Consider the following 17,071-nt stretch of genomic DNA (forward strand, 5'->3'; position numbering starts at 1 on the left):
TCAATTTGAGCATGGTGTTATTCACAGTCAAAGATAAAAAAAAAATTATTGATATTCTCATTTGGTTCATTACAATTTACTCAAAATAAAATGTTCATTCAATCAATCACCGCGCAGATTGATTGATTGAATGAAAATGTTATTAACAGATTGCAGAATGGGTACAATACAGTACGGCTCAAAAGGGAATGCAGACCAGAGAAAGACTTTCGTCTTGTTTACATCAGGGTGCCCCATTTTCAATTCATAATGAATTGTAAGTAAGGGTGCAACTTGCACCGTGCAATCCATTCTTTGTGGATCTAGCCCACAGTATTTCTGACACTGGGAATACATTCCCTGAGATTCATAGATGTCCCTAGAATCAGATACCAAGAACATGCAAATGGACCATATTAAAAAAAAATCTGTAAATGTGTATTCTACATGCTTATGGAATGAATGAGATACAAAAAAAATATTATTATAAAAAAAAGGATTTTTTTTTTTTTTTTGTAATACATTTTGAGTTAATTTTCATAACACGATTATTTGCTGTGTAATTAATTAATCTAATTAACGCGATAAACTGACAGCCCTAATTGCAACACCTCAATACCGCCGCCTGGTGGATGTCGGGCGAGTTACACTCCAAGCCAAACCGGAAGTGGCGCATGGTGCATCGAGGAAATTCCTCCGGCAGTAATATATTGTAACGTGGATCTAGATACACACTCGAGTGCAAGGGATCGTTTTCTAAACGCAATAATCAATATGATTTCGGCGTTTATTGCGTCATACAAACGGGAAATGGATCTAGCAGATTGACGTCAAATAATTGGAATATTTTTCCTCCAGTCTCATCGGCGAACGGTAAGAGGAATATAACGTTATTTTCAGCCCGATTGTTTATTCATTTCACGGCAATCCATCTGATCAACATATCAACCCATACTAAATAAAGCCGTTACTGACGATCAAGGAATTATAAACGACCCCACCCCCTTTCCTTCACGCATGATGAAGCATAATGTATACCGATCATATACATTTGAATTTTTTAATATAGCGTATATAGGAAAGAAACGCCAATCTATAATCTATCATATGCGTCAGGGCCTATAACTCGTTTTAGGAATTACTGCAGAAAACATACTTATATTCTCGACGGTATTAACACAACAATGTATGAATGAAAAAATATAACGTTCCCACATCCGAAACGATAGATTCCCCGATGTTGAATGGGCCATAGTAATGTCAATATAGCTATAATATTTAAAAAGTTATAGCCCTGCAAAGAAGGTAAACATCTCCATAGGGTTACAACACTGGCAGACTGGGCATAAGGATGGGCACAATGCATGGCAGACAATGTGTTAAGGCACGCATGATAAGAGCCTGTATTTAAGTGGCCAAACTGGCCATGAGCACCAGAATCAGAATATTGCAAGCAGCTTGACAATTTTTACGTAAAAGTATTGTGGGGATTGGTCAGATTTGCAACAAAAGATTTGTAACAAATATTATAGGGCTTTGTTGAATTTGTGTTCATTGTTGCAATAAAAATCAACACTTTACCACAGATCTCATGATAGCACATCGCTTGTAGATCCTACAAACGAGGCAGCACATCCCTCACTACCATTGATATACAACAATATACACTCTATATCTATTGAGCTGCGATACCCATAGCTCCACCTTTCCATGAGCTCTACGCCACATGAGTCAATGCTGCCGTCTCAATGCAGTAGGAGAGCTGGCTGGCTGTGAACAGACACTGAATACGTACAGCATAAGCAGGATGGTCGGTGGCCAGGCCAAAGTCTCCGATCTTCACCTGGTCCTGGGAGTCCAGGAAAATGTTGACAGGCTTCAGGTCTCTGTGAATCATCCCCTGGTGGGTGAAGAGGGGATGGAGGAGAGAAGTGTGATCGATTTTAGGCTAAATTAAAACCATGGCGAGACCGTGTGTCTCAAGAGTGTTTGTCAATGTTGTTTTTATGGGGCCTCCTCCTTGACAACTGGAGGTGTTGAGTTTAAAATGGAGGGGGGGGGGGGGGGGGGGGGGGTGAACCATATAATTTTAACAGCTCATTGGAAACGCCTCTGTGTAGAGATGGTTTCAGAGCACACGTCAGACTGTCCAGGGGTACATGCTGATGATGACAAGACTGAAAGAGACAGAGTAATTTTGGAGGGAAAGTTATGTCATTAGTTTCCACTTTGTAGTACCTGGCAAAAGACTCACTGGGACAAGTATTGTTTTAATTATTTTGAGTTTATTTCGGCTCGTCATTCTGTCCTGCACTTATTCTGACTAGATTTGACACTAAATACTCTAACTAAACTAACTTGACACAGTAAACCTTTTGCTCTAACTAAACTAGACACAGTAAACTTTGTATTCTGACTAAAGATAGACTTGATACAGTAAACCATTTACTCTGACTAAACTAGACTTAACACAGTAACATTTTTACTCTGACGAAACTAGACTTGACACAGTAATATTTTAGCTCTGACTAAAGTAGACTTGACACAGTAAATGTTTTACTGACTGAATTAGACTTGACACAGTAAACTTTTTACTCTGACTAAATTAGATTTGACACAGTAAACCTATTTTCGTCCGGCAACGTGGCTAGAGCTCCGGACTCATGATCAGAAGATACCCGGTTCGAGCCCCGGTCAAGGCTGTTGTCGGAAAGTGGTGTTGTTGTCCAGCAGGAGACACTCTGTCCTCTGGACTAGTCAGTAACAATTCCCCTGTTACGGTGATAGGGACACCGTATAGCTGCAAGTGCCGTCCTTCAGATGAGATGCTAAACGAGGTCCTGACTGAATCTTGGTCGTTAAAGAACCCAGGACACCTATTGCAAAGAGTAGGGGGTTCCCCGACGTTCCTGGCCAAATTCCCAATCAGGTCTCTGACATCAAGGCCACCTAATCATCCCTTCCCCTTAATTGGCTGATATCAATCCCTGTCCCCTGAGCCGTTCAGCCATTGTATAGTGTGATGTGTGCCTGGTGCCAGTGTATGGTAGCCATAGAGCCTGCGTAGCCCAAGGTTGGGTGCTACCAGTGGTGGTGAAGGAGGCAATCTCCACCCTACATTGTGGTGAGCGCTTTGAGTGTCTAGAAAAGCGCTATATAAATGTAATGAATTTTTATTTTATTATTATTACTCGACTAAACTAGACACAGTAAACCATTTACTCTGACTAAACTAGACTTTACACAGTACCTTTTGCTCCCTCTCCTCCTTTCCTGTTATCTTTAATCACAAAGCTTCACTGATTTGTCCCTCATCCTGAAACAGACACTGAATACTGATGTGATGTTGCAACACAAACACATCTGCTCCACACACCTGCTCGTGGATGTAGGCAAGGCCGTCCAGTATTTCTCTGAACAGTCTCCACAGCCGGCTGTTATCCTGGTGCAAGCCTTGGTCTATGGTATCCCTCAGAGTGCTCTTCTCACAGTACTCCATCTGGAGGGGAGAGTCGTAGTTACATGTCAAACAGAGCCCACTAGTGGTGAATAAGAAAATAATAGAATAGAATAGAATAGAATAGATCAATAGAATATAAATACTACAGATCGCTCACAGTAAACATTTAGGTAGTCAGAAACAAAAGTCACGAATAAGAAAAAGAATAAGAATAAAATAGGGGCTGGGATATAAATGTTTCTATGTTATGTATATACATTCTAAAATATAAAATATACAGTCAACATATACAGAAATATACAGTAAGTGTACAATAAAAAGTGTTAAATTGTACAATGTCGATTTAAAAGAAAAGGTCCAGGAAGATTAGATAGTACCGTCACCCTGTGCTCAGTGAGGCACAGTGAGGCAAGAAGCACAGGGCATCATCTTGTATTCGCAGGGGAGAAAATATAGATTTTATTAGATTTCTGATTTTGAAATTTGAATGTACTCCTATAATTATTATATAATTATCTTCTGTACTTCAATTCCAAATAAAGACTTTAATGACATGTTCCTAAGTTAATCTTTTAGTTTAATTAACACACCTTAGTTTCATTATGCTACAATGTTGTCAGGATATTGTTGTACGGCGAGTGAATCGTTTCATTCACAAGATACAAGTGATTTATTTCTTCAGCCCGGTCCTAGAAAATCTGGGAGCATTTTTTCATGGGGGCCGTGGTGGAATCGTTTATGTCGTAGACGGTATTGATCTTCATGATCAATATGGGTGTAATAATGAAAACACATACAAGGTACAGCATGTAGGTTAAATGAGCTTTGGCTAAGAGGAGTGCTCTCATCGTGGCCAGCTGGGAGACAGAGGGAGAGATGGAGACACTCAAGAGTAGAGAGGGCTGGCTGGGGGCCGTAACACTTTGACTCTCACCAAGGTGTGAGATTTAAGCTATTAGTTGGGGCAATCAAAAGGAATTCCTCAACAGGGCAATTTGACCTTTGCCAATGCAGCATTTGTGACACTGCTCACCTCAAGATTCAAGATTCAAGAGTTGTATTTGTCATAAACATACACGAGACATGCAGTGAAATGTAGGTGGCCATGCCTTCCTCGATTGTGCAAAAATACAAATAAAATAGATAATAAAATAGAGTAGACATGATAAAAAGAGTAATAAGAATAAAATACAATGCTAAGCTTAAGAAATAAAGGCAATGAGTAATATATATATAATAATATACAAATATACAGTACCTGTATGTATAAATAATGTGCTATGAGAGGTCGATCCGTGTCCGTGGTGTCCATCGTGTCCGTCCCCGCTCTCTTGCTTGGCTCAACCTGGGGTGAGTAACAGAAGGTTTGTCAGCTGCATCATGTAAATATATTCAACATACACAGAGGTAAACTGTACATAATACTAACCTGGGATAAACAGACTGCACTTTCTTCATCACCGTTGTCGAAAATGATATCGCTCTCTGAGTCGCTATTCGACGGCCTGTAGGCAAACAAAACCATGCGGGTCAATTATTACACAACATATAATATAATATACATTATTATTACACAACATATCAGATGGGAGAGAAAAGATGCTTCCTCCCCAAAAGAAACTCACAAAAAGGAGGCGCCAAACACATCATCTTCGTCGTCATCATCATCCTCGTCATCATCATCCTCGTCGCTGGACTCTCGCCCGCTGCACTTGGCGCTGGAGGACTTTTCGATGGTGGTGGACCACTCCACGGAGCTGGCCAGGGCGGCAGGCGGCGCGTTGTCCTCCACGTTGTCGGGGAGGCCCAGCTCGTTGAGGCCCAGCGGAGGCCCTCGCCTCTTGGGCTGATCGTCGGTGGAGCTGGTCCTAGCCTCGGAGCTGTCGGTGAGGCTCAGCACTCCCGTGGTGGGCGTCTCGTGCCTCTCTATCCAGGCGTTGTAGTAGCGGACGATGTTCTCGTGGTTGAGGCGCGACAGCAGCGTCACCTCGCCCTTGATTCGCCGGAACTGCTTGCTGGCCGGGTTCACCTGGATGCGCTTCACGGCGTAGTAGCAGCCGTCCAGTTTGTTCTGGACCTGAGGGAGAGAGAGAGAGAGGGTAGAACATATAAACACAGAAAACCACCATCTGTTTTACATGCTTCTCATTATCAACAGACTCTGAATAAATGATGCAAGGTTTCCCCCAGGATCTTCAAACAGGACGGTTCCGAGTCGCAACTAGGGGGTGATCCGGAGGGGAGCTAGAATTGGTAATAAAGAAAGCTATTTTCTGCAATGTAAAAACACAATTTCAATAAAATAGCAAACACAAGGGTATGTTCCAAATAAGTAATTTATTTAAGTACAGTGCATAAGGTTGTGCAATAGTTTAACAGACACACACAGTAGAACAGGACGGAACAATCACGTATTAGACAATGACCCGTTTGTTTCTAAGCTGGCCCCAAGCTTGCACTGCAAAAAAAAGAATAAAAAAACTTTTTTGAAAACACACGCATGGTTGCGTGTTGTCATAGTGGCGCTGCGCCTCTATACTGTTGTTTAGGGAAAGCCATGTGATGATGGATGATGATGATGATGATAAGGTCTGAGGTAGGATTAACTGAAGGCTAGCTTGGCTCGTATGCAGCATGGTGATGTCAGCCCGAGGTTGTGCCGACACGCCCAGAGGGTGATGTCAGCCAGAGGCCAGAGAGACCCTGGTTGTGTCAATACCTCCTTGTTATTATTACTATTTTAATTATGACCCTAACAATTCTAAAACCTAAAGGAGGAGAATGGGGTGGTGGTGGGATGCAAGAAGACGGCTGAGATACCAAGAGCTGTCAGAGGCCATTTCAATTCTGCAGGAGGAATGCAATTGGAGGATGAGAGAAGGGTAGGGTGCCCACCTGTCCCGCATTTAACGCCTCGCTCCACTTAAGTGTGTCAGTGTCACTCGAGTCAGAAGAAACACGCACCTCTAGTCTACTCCTGCGGGGCCAGCCGTGTATAGGTGTAACAGTGACAGCCAATGAAATGGGTGCATTTGTCACGCTGTCCAAGGTACTGAACTGCTCTCTCGTGCAGCTCCGTGTTGACGGCTTAAGTCCCGCTCGGGGCAAAAGCCTGCTGCCTGTCGCCGACCCCTCTGCCGGTTTAAACTGCTAATAATACTCCATGACTCCGGCGAGACGCAGACCTTGCACCGCGGGATGATGATGAGCCGCCAAGGCGCCGCCAGCGAGGGACCGAAGCTGTCCAGAAAACCGTGAGAGAAGCTTGCCACCTCGCCCGCCACTAGCCCCCCATCACTCACAGACACCGGGTCTGGTAGAGCCGGTATAGGCTACAGAGAGAGAGCCTCGCCGAGCCAGCCAGCCAGGGCACGTTAAATAAATCGTGAGGGGAAAGAAGAAGAAAAAAGTTAAGCGCAGGCTGTGTGTTCTCAGTGAGAAGATCCTCCCGCAGCGGTGCTTTTGTGCAGTCACACATCCAGGTGCTAGGTGAAGCATCTCCAGTTTAAGATTAATAACTAAATGTGCTATATATAGCCTACCGTCTGCGTCGAATATGAAATAAAGGAATTTAAATAATAAATACATTTCTTTAATTTTTCAAAATGTACAGTTGCTATTGCATGCACTCATCTGTGTTCCACCACACACATGAGTGCATGCTTACCAACTGTCCGTCTGCAACACTACTATCACCAACATCTAAGAAGGGAGATCCCCCCTTGAATGGCCCTTCTAAGGTTTCTCTCCTCCACACTGCCTGTGGAGCTTTTTTCCCTATTGTTAGGTTTTAGTGAGTTTTTCCTTACCTTCGCGTGGGGTATGTCTGGGAGTGCTTGCATTCTTTCATTTATTTGCATTCATCTAAAAATGTTTGCACCTTATGGTGTTCTTGTTCTGTTCTTGACTTATTGTTATGTTTTCTTCTTGACTTGTTTAAAGAAGATCTGTACGGCCCATGGGGACATTAACGTGTGTTGTCGGGCCCTATAAATAAATTTTATTTGATTTGATTTGAATAGCAATTAAAAAAAATATATATAAAAAAAAAGAAAATCATATTTTTTTTCCTCACCTACGTGTCCCGCATTGTCCCGCAAAAGCAGTGGTGCTGTCCTGCGACTGAACAATTTTGACCTGGTCACCCTAGAGAAGGGTAAGACATGGCGATTGGCTGTAGTCTTTGAATGAACGTAAACTGGTTGGCTGTAGTCTTTGAGTTAACGTAAGCCGATAGGAGGCTTGACTCAATGTACGAGGTGTTTAGGAAGTCATTTGGATCAAGCTCTTCCCTCCGAAACTACATCGACTCTCAAGTCAATCCGATATCTTTATCTCATATAAGATATGCCCAAAAATACAATGCAATGCAAAACCATTAGATAACGTGTCAAAAGTAACACACCTTGATAACGGCACCAAAGGCTCCTTTCCCCAGTAGCTGGAGCTCCTCAAATTCACTGAAGTAGCGGGAGAATTGCCTCTGCACCCCTGAGCTGAAGGGAGCTTTGAGGATGTGGCTGCGAGGGATGACTGACGACGCAAAGTCCACAGCCAGGTCTGGAAGAGGGTCAAGTACAGACTGTGTGAGGCCCTAAAAACTTTAGGAACAGTTACTAAATACATGTATAATGTATATTAAAAGTTCCTTCAGTTCAGAAGTAAACGAGTGGGAGAGAATGATGATAATGTGATGTCATAGATTACAAAAGAGATAATGTTAGAGGAAACTAAAATTGACTGCCCTGTTATCTCCTGTGTTCAATTTAATAACTTTAACTATTTGCTTCAAGTGTGTATGTATGTATGTATGTATGTATGTATGTATGTATGTATGTGTGTGTGTGTGTGTGTGTGTGTGTGTGTGTGTAGGGCACGAAATTAGAGCCCGCCACCCGCCAATGGCGGGCATATTTTAGGTTTGGCGAGTGACACCGAGAGGTCTGCCCGCCACCTGGCGTGTAGTTCATATCGATACTCTTATTTTGAAAATCCTGTGCGGGTCTCATTTCCGCCCCAAGCGCAGCTCCAGTCATAATATCGATGGCTCCGGCAGTTAGCAACGTTCGGTTCATATGATACTCTTATTTTGAAAAAACCTGTGGCAATGAGTCATATCCACCCCAGTCCGTGCTTCTCCTCGTATCAACACAGAGGCAGTCTGCTCTAGTCTACTGCGGACCTCCGTGAGCTAACGTTACTGTTTAAACAATGACCCAGTCAACTATTCACTTTTAGTTTAATACATGACGAGGCATTGTCTAACGTTATCTAGCTGGCTAGCTACTGATATCAACAAATGCTCCAGCAATAGTCAAGTGCATAATACCTCCGTTGAAGTCCGTTCACTCGGTAGGCAACGTTAGCTCACATTAGCTCTATATGTCCCAGTAAACCAAATAGTTCACTGAGGTGTTGTCTTAACGTTATCTAGCCGGCTAGCAGTAGCTACAGATAGCTCCTGATATCAATGTCTTATAACATTGATTCGATGAGTATTCGAGCTGCGGGCATGCTGAATGTGATTTGACCAATAGGGTCCAGACCGTCCAGCTGCAGCGCCAGAGAATCCTGGCTGCATCTGGAGGCTACTAAGTATACACACAGACAGTGGAGCTGTTTGCAGATAGAGAGAAGTCACTTCAGAGAGAGAGAGAGAGAGAGAGAGTACAAATTTAACTCTGGCCTCTTTAAGTGTCTATTCTTCAACGTAATAGCTTATCTACTTGAAATGTACTGAAAAAAATGTATATATGTGACACAAAAATGCGTATTTTTTTTTGGCCGGTAAGAAATATGCTTGGCGGGTAGAATTTTCCCATCTACCCGCCACTGGCCGGTGAGTCAAAAAGTTAATTTCGTGCCCTGTGTGTGTGTGTGTGTGTGTGTGTGTGTGTGTGTGTGTGTGTCACCTTCTGGATTGTCCTCCTGGCTCTGCTGCAAGACTTTGGGTGGTGGTGGGTTGAGGAATGAGTGGTCCAAGAGCTGCTGGGTTGTCCAGCGGTCAACATCATTTAGACAAACACACCTGTGTCACACACACACACGCACACACACACACAGGCACAATGACATGACCAATGTTGTTAGTGGTGGAGTGTGTCCGGGCAGCAACACACAGGTTATGATACACACATCAGAAAGCCTGAGGAAGCCCAGACTAATTAACACAAATATGTCCAGTGCACATTAATTCATTCACCTGAAAACGGCCTCAGACTAGAGAAACCTCTCGACAAGCCGTAAAAGGAACAGGCCAACATTATGCGGTTACAGTCTTCTCCAGAGTCAGAGAAGATGGATACCAATGTCCTCTCTGTGTGTTCAGTAGAAAGCTATCTGGCTACAAGCTAGCCTAGCTTGGCACAAATGAATGGAAGTGGATACGGATCAGCTAGCCTAGCTTAAAACTCTGGGGGTGTTGCTGGCCAGGCTCTGGTTCAGGTTGGTTTAGATTGGTGCCGGCGACATGCTCCACCAGCAGGCTGACCACCAGACAGTTGTCTCTCTCATGGAGCTTAGAGCCTGGTAGGTAGTACACTAGGTTGGGGGTACTCCAACAGCTAGGCTGATTCCATACATTTGTGCTAAGCTAGGCTAGCTTGTAGCTAATGAAAGCACAGAGAGGAAATTGGTAATCATCTTCTTGTCTGACTATGGAGAAAGCAGTACCGGGTAAGTACATTTCCTATAATGTTGGCATGTTCCTTTAAACCACATTCTCAATAAGCATGAGGTGAAAAGAGGACGGTTAACCAGCTGTCACCACTGATAAATGAGGACATCCAGGCATGGAGGCAGTGAAGCGCTCTAGTCAAGCTCATCCACTATCACTAATAGAAGTTGGCAGGGTACCACCCAAATAGTGATTCCCATAAATGGATTTATTTGTGGCATGCTACCTAGGGCTGGGCAATAAGCAGGGCCCAATATGTTTAATAAAACATATTCAAATTAGTATAGTGTGATTGAGTTGGCAAACAAAGATCTTTTCTTAAGTCTGTAGAATATGATGTGTAGGCCAGGACATATTTTATTTAAAATGGTATATCGACACAGATTTTGCCGTTAAATAAATATTGTGCCTCCTTTAATTTTGCACTTTTATTCCCCTTGTAGCCTATATTGGATTATTCTGATTTTAGTGCCAACCGTTTTGGCCGGTTGGCTACTAGTATTCACCTGCACCTACTCCCAACCAGCCCCACCCCTGCCTGACTGAGTTGCCCTCACTCCGTCACTCTATTCCCACTGGATTACTCCCCCGGCCCAGGCCACAGCTACCATCCTAGCTGGCTCTAGATTAATCCCCCAACCCAGGATACAGCTACCATCATAGCTGGCTCTGGCAATGGTGGTGATCGGACTTTACACCCGACGGATCGGATAGGGCACCATCAATCAAGGTCAGTCTGATCTTTTACTAGGGTTACCTTCATCAAGCCACCCACTACTCTGCAGTGTCTGCACATTATAAGCCTTTGCTTAACACTTTGAATGCCCATCACGAGATATCTCGGGTTATCAGCTTGCCCCCTGAATGCCCATCACGAGAATTCTCGTGATTTTTTTTTTATTAGCGATCTGAATTCATATTTCATCAACCGAGTCTACCGTTGGTTATGATGAATTGAAAATGGGGGACCCTGATGTAAACAAGACGAAAGTCTTTCTCTGGTCTGCATCCCCTTAACAATTGTATGTATTGAGCTGTACTGTACTGTACCCATTCTGCAATCTGTTAATAAACTTTTCAATCAATCAATCAAAACCAGCTACACCAGGCGCTCAGATGTGAAAAAAGTGCCCCCTATCGTCTCCCAGATGGTAATGCACCCTTTTGGATTGGACTCAATGAAAATGGATGAGAAGAAAAAACTCCGGAATCCACATTTTACTTCTCACGCATGTAACCGGAGCCGATCAGATTCATTGTGGACCCTCAGCACAACGTGTAATATGTGTTTTACAGTATACGCGTTGGATCAATAAAAGGATCGATTTTTGTAATGGCAATCAGGAATTGGAATAATCCATTTGGATACAATCTGATCTCAGGTAAGGAATCTATTTTACAAGTCTTAGGATAATCAGACCTGTTTTCACAGAGATATACGCTTTTCCCCTATATGTGATATGGCTGTTTGACTGTGCGAGCGATCAGGAACTAAGAGAATCAATTTTCAGCTTGCGGCACCAGCGTGCATACGTACACATATACTATCGATAATCTAGCGTTTATTTGAAAACTATTCATAAATAGGCCGAATAATTACAACGTTCTAGAATATTACAGTACAGGGCGTTTATCACGGATTCTTTTTTTCCCCCTTGAAAACGAGGGCTTGTCAAAATGCTATAAAACGGAAATGAACCGATAAAAAAACAATCCGCTTCTACAATGTTGACTGGAAAATGAGTCATTGATAAGCGACGGGCAGATTAGACACATAGCCATAATTTAAAACATAGATTAGGCGATATTAATGCTAACATTGAAGTGGATGGTGGGCATTCAAGCACTAAATGGGCACTGAAAGTGTTTAGGGTGAAAACAAAGCCACAACAACATGGCAGCAAAAATTAGGAAATATGAGCACAGAAGCTCTGGCCGTGGTTACATTTTAAATCAAACTAGTAGTTCTAACATCAACTCCATAACCTAGCATAAAACGCACAGTGCCGCGAGCCGCGAGGTGTTGATCATAAGTGTTTTGAGGGTGAAATTGCACGAATGTCACTTCCTCTACAAAACTTGTATTGCGTTATTCAATACCCAACTTATCCGTTAACCAATAAAGCCGCTCTGATGCACAATTTGATCTCTGATGACTGACTGCTCTGATCTGATCTGAACTGATATGTCTAGTGATGCACCGATGTGAAAATTGTGGCCGATACCGATAACCGATATTAATATTGCTGTTCTGGCCGATACCGATATTTACCGATGTCGATATCTCTGTATAGAAAACACTTTTTTATGATAATCAAATAAAGAGCTATTTTCCAAAACGCATAATTTTTTTACTTTTGTAACTTATTTTCAGAAATGACTGATATTTTGAAACTATTTAAGACCAAAACATGTAAAAAAAAAAAAAAAAAAAAGATTAAAAAAAAAAAAAAAAAATAATAATAATAATATCTGCCCTATCTTGATATCGGTCCGATACCGATGTGTAAAAAAACTGCCATATCGGCCGATATATCGTGCATCACTAGATATGTCTGAAGGAAACCTGGCATAAAGAGTAGGGGTGTGGGTGGCTGAGTGGCGCAGTGGGCAAGGCGCTCGCCACTAACGCAGGAGATGCTGGTATCGAGCCCAGCTCTCTGCGTTGCTACCGGCTTGGCCGGTCGTCATACTAGCACAATTGGCAGTGTTAGAGGGTGGGAAAGCCGGTGGGTGGGGATTGGACGTTGTGGACAGCGACTCCTACAGGTCGGTTGGTGACCTGTACAGCAGAATCAGGAAGTATCGGGGGCAGCGTGAGCCTCCCACGCGTTACTCCTCGCCACAGAGATTGCGCTGTTCAGGTGAAAAGATGCAACAGCTGCCTCCTTGTGTACCGGAGGGGACACGTGATGCAAGGCTTGGTCCTCACTGCAGCCGAGGGAGGGGAGAATTGAAGGGAGAATTGGCGAGGCGAAATTGGGATGGGAGAAAAATAGAAAATAAGGAGAAAAAGTGGATAAAAAAATAGTAGGGGTGTAACGATGCATCGATTAATCGAAATGCATCGATTCTAATGTGTTCGATTCTATGCATCGATTTGATGTTAGAATCGATTATAATCGAAATCTAAATAAAAAAAATATATATATATTTTTTTATTGTTTTTATTGACCTATATAGTCCATTCATGCTGAGTGAATCAGTTCCCCCAGCCACATTTGTGTATTCAAAAAATGTTGGGGAATTAACTGATGTTTCGGATCGTGGTCAAATGAAGACATTTCATGATGCATTGAATCGTTGCCTGAAGAATCGTAATCGAAGTGAGGTTGAATCGTTACACACCCCTAATAAAGAGGGAGGTTTTTTCCATCTGAATGAGGCTCCACCAGGTTACAAAAAGGCCTCATTCAAATAAAATCGATTCACATAAGAATCACAATTCTATCTCTACCAATTCAAAATCGATAAAAAATTATAATAAAGATTCTACCCAACAACCACAGCCATATACTGGATCTCGTCATTACTGTGTTACTGGTTACCCTGGGTTACTAACACTGGCCTCAAGTGATTTTCCTCTTATCTCATCAACAGGATGACTCCATGTGGGAGTGTCCAAGTCTGATGACTCCACAGTGAGATGCGGTGTCCCCCAGGGGTCAATGCTATCCTGTTCTCAAAAGAAATGCTTCCACTTGGCCAAATCATCAGACTTCACAACATTAACTTTCATTGCTTTGTTACTGACAAAAAACAATATTGCGATATTATCGTAACGTGATAATATTGTGGGGCCTCTGGTGATTCCCACCCCTACTGGCCATGTTACCTTATTAAATCTGACTTGTCATATTTTTTACCCTTTTATATTTAAATGCTATATAAATGGAATCTATTATTATTTATTTGAGGCCCACCTCAAATATATTTAGCAAACTGCAACAATAACACGTGAATAATGTCTCGTCTTGCATGTCCTTTCCACTCCCAATTTTATATAATGCCCACCCCAGCTTGTCACCACCACAAATAACCAAAGAGCCATGTGGGGAAACACTGATACATCCATACCTGTTGAGGAAGTCCTGGAAGTCACCAGGCAGGCTGGTGGGCACCGTCACGGGGTACTCCTTCATCTCCTTCCCCTGAGACAGAGCCAACAGCATCAGCCCCAGGCTCCAGATATCACCCTTTTTGCCCGTTTTGGTGGGCATCGCTGTATCCTCGCAGAAGCGCACGTGTGCTTGCTCAAAAATATCCTCCTTGCAGATATCAGCCAAGCGCTTTGATAAGCTGTAATCGGTCAAGCGGACATTGCCCTGGGAGTCCAACAGCACGCTCGAGGCTCCGAGCTGTTTGTGAACCACGGAGTTAGAGTGTAGGTAATCCAGAGCGGCCAAGAGCTGGGCTGTGTGCTGGCGGAGTCGGTCCAGGGGGACGGGGGTGTTGCTGGCCAGGCTCTGGTTCAGGTTGGTCCCGGCGACGTGCTCCACTAGCAGGCTGACCACCAGGCAGTCGTCCCTCTCGGTGGAGGTTAGAGCCTGGTAGTACATTAGGTTGGGGTGCTCCAGCCTCAGCAGGGAGTTCAGCTCACTCTCTGCACCAGCGATCTATATAGTGGAAGTGTTCCAGATGTTTAAAGTGCGTCTTGACCCAGAGTAAGATATAGGGGAAACCATCCCTTTAAAACATAATAAAATAGATTTTGAAATATAAATTGACATAAAAGGTGGTTCAAGATTCTGTAACTCGCAAGACCCTTTTCAACAGCCGATATTGACTAGTTATAGATGAGTAAACACAGGTGTAGCCACAGATATAGAATAAGGAACTTATATTTATGGTTCCACCTGTGTTTACTCACCTATGACAAGTCAAAATGTCTGCCGTGAAAGAGCTCCTCGTCAACTCACCTGTTTTTTACAGGTGTCGATCTTGCCTTTCTCCTGGCTTGTGAAAAACTTGCCCATCTGCGTGTTCCACTGTAGCAACCACTCGTAGATCACAGTAAAGTCTCCTGTGGTCGCCTCGAAGCCGTAGTAAACGCCACGGCCAAGCCTCTCGCTCTTACCTGCCAGGGATGCAAACACAGGCAACAAGCTCAGGAGGGCACACGCAGACAAAACCCACGGCGCATCGTTCCACACGGTCACAGGCTACACAGAAGATATGGGGGGACACGAGTGGTTTGATCTCCTGAGTCTTACCGATGCACTTTCCTTTGTGGACGACGAGCTCCCCGACGGTGCTGTTGTAGAAGTGAAGCAGCTCCTGTGAGCGGTAGTTGTCTTCATTAAACGTGTCACGCCTGGTGAGATAGATATATAGCATAGATACAGCATTACATAGATACAACTTTTACATCCATCGATCACAATAAGTCCTCGATTTAAAAAATACACCAACCACTGTCATTAGAAACGTCCAAAAGGTGACTGGTTAGCTCCCAACGAACCTGGGTCAGTAGACAATCTTACTCCAACACGGCCAATATGTTACCAGAATTTAGTCAGGTGGCCTGTGGTCATTTCCCCACTCTGGTTATTATTACACATTTTCAAACATGGCGTTTAGTCGTTTAGGCCCCAGATGGGTCAGCACCTGAGACGGGGCGTAGAGATGGTCCGTCGCCGGTTACCAGCTCCTTTCTTGGGATCAGTCGGGTCAGGAAGGAGTCCGGAGGAAGAGGGAGGGCTCTGTTCTAGTACTGGACTGTCTAACGGCACCTGCTCCATACTCTCAATGCGTTCCTGTGGTTGTGAAACAACATCATGGTTATTTCAATACACACGACTACATAATACACAGCTGTACTTTTCCACAATGGTTCAGGGTCAACAGCCTGATCCATTTAGTAGGAGAGGCCGGAACTCGGGTACCTGTTTGGCTATCTCCTTTCTCCTCTTCTCCTCTCGTTTCTCATCCTCTCTTCTTTGGATTTCAGCCATGATCTCATTTTCCTAGGGAGATGAGCAGATTGAGATACTAGAAAGGTGTACAAATGCAGTCCATTCACCATTTATAATACAGCTGCTGTTACTTAAATCGTCAGTAATTTCCACAAACTCACAGTGCAGACTTTGAAGATACCCAAGATGGTTTCCTTTGATAGTATCATCATTTTCCAACAATGTGAGCCGTGTGTGGCTGCTCTAACATTAGTTGGCTCGTTTGAACATGGATCCTCGTACCGTCATTAGTGGACTGATACTTGCTCTTTGTCAAATCTACAGACGACAGTTGAATCTTGCCATGTAAGTCAAACAGCAGACTGTTGAGGACTAGTAGCAGTTAGCATGTTGCTAACAACAAACTAATGTAACTAACAGAGGGGAGGGGTGAGTACTGTGAGAGTTGTGAGTGAATGAGAGAGCCAGTTGATAGGGATGCATTCTAGAATAGCAGCGTTTTAGAATGTGCAAATCAAAATATAGCTACAGCTGTTTTCACACAGTTAACTGGTGGTTTTATCAAAATAGTTTAACTGAATAGAATTTTTGGTGTTAACTATAAGTTGCAGAAACATGTAAATGTGTTGTTGTAGTTGTTTAATCTCAGACATCCCCAGCCTTTATGTACAGTTTAAACATAGCAGCACTTTTCCCGAAACACTTTCTTGACTTTCCAAACTGCAATGGCTAAATCCCAGATTCACAGTCAGTTAATTTCTACAATAATATTAATAAATTGTACAATTAACAAAATGGCTCAAACTTAGTGTACATACCTATCCTCTGTTGTCCATTTTAAAATAAATGTAAAGGACTGTCATCTAATATAGTATTCCATTATTCCTGTTTTTGCCATGGTATAGTTGAGTAAAAATGTCACATCATGATTATAGTGACCAAAATTATCACGGTTATCAGTATTATTGTGGTATTGTTCAAAAGTACTGATCAGGACTATACACTTAGTTTGCATAAATTATTATTATTATTGGTGTTGTT

At 43.0% G+C, this 17,071-nt stretch overlaps 1 protein-coding gene across 2 annotated transcripts in view; it reads right to left on the reverse strand.

The window, feature by feature from the left end:
- eif2ak4 (eukaryotic translation initiation factor 2 alpha kinase 4) overlaps positions 1–17,071 on the reverse strand; it is a 91,970-nt gene that overhangs the window by 71,262 nt on the left and 3,637 nt on the right. For both annotated transcript variants that reach the window (XM_084310650.1, XM_084310649.1), the window contains exons 5-16: positions 16,001–16,081; positions 15,723–15,871; positions 15,329–15,429; positions 15,035–15,192; positions 14,193–14,731; positions 9,352–9,467; positions 7,845–7,999; positions 5,065–5,516; positions 4,869–4,944; positions 4,698–4,784; positions 3,356–3,478; positions 1,775–1,879 (exon numbers count right to left, since the gene is read on the reverse strand). In XM_084310650.1, the coding sequence (XP_084166776.1) occupies positions 1,775–1,879; positions 3,356–3,478; positions 4,698–4,784; positions 4,869–4,944; positions 5,065–5,516; positions 7,845–7,999; positions 9,352–9,467; positions 14,193–14,731; positions 15,035–15,192; positions 15,329–15,429; positions 15,723–15,871; positions 16,001–16,081 (2,142 nt within the window). The remainder of the gene's footprint in view (positions 1–1,774; positions 1,880–3,355; positions 3,479–4,697; positions 4,785–4,868; positions 4,945–5,064; positions 5,517–7,844; positions 8,000–9,351; positions 9,468–14,192; positions 14,732–15,034; positions 15,193–15,328; positions 15,430–15,722; positions 15,872–16,000; positions 16,082–17,071) is intronic.

This window comes from Notolepis coatsorum (assembly GCF_963971535.1).
Source record: "Notolepis coatsorum genome assembly, chromosome: 3".
Taxonomy (NCBI): Eukaryota; Metazoa; Chordata; class Actinopteri; order Aulopiformes; family Paralepididae; genus Notolepis; species Notolepis coatsorum.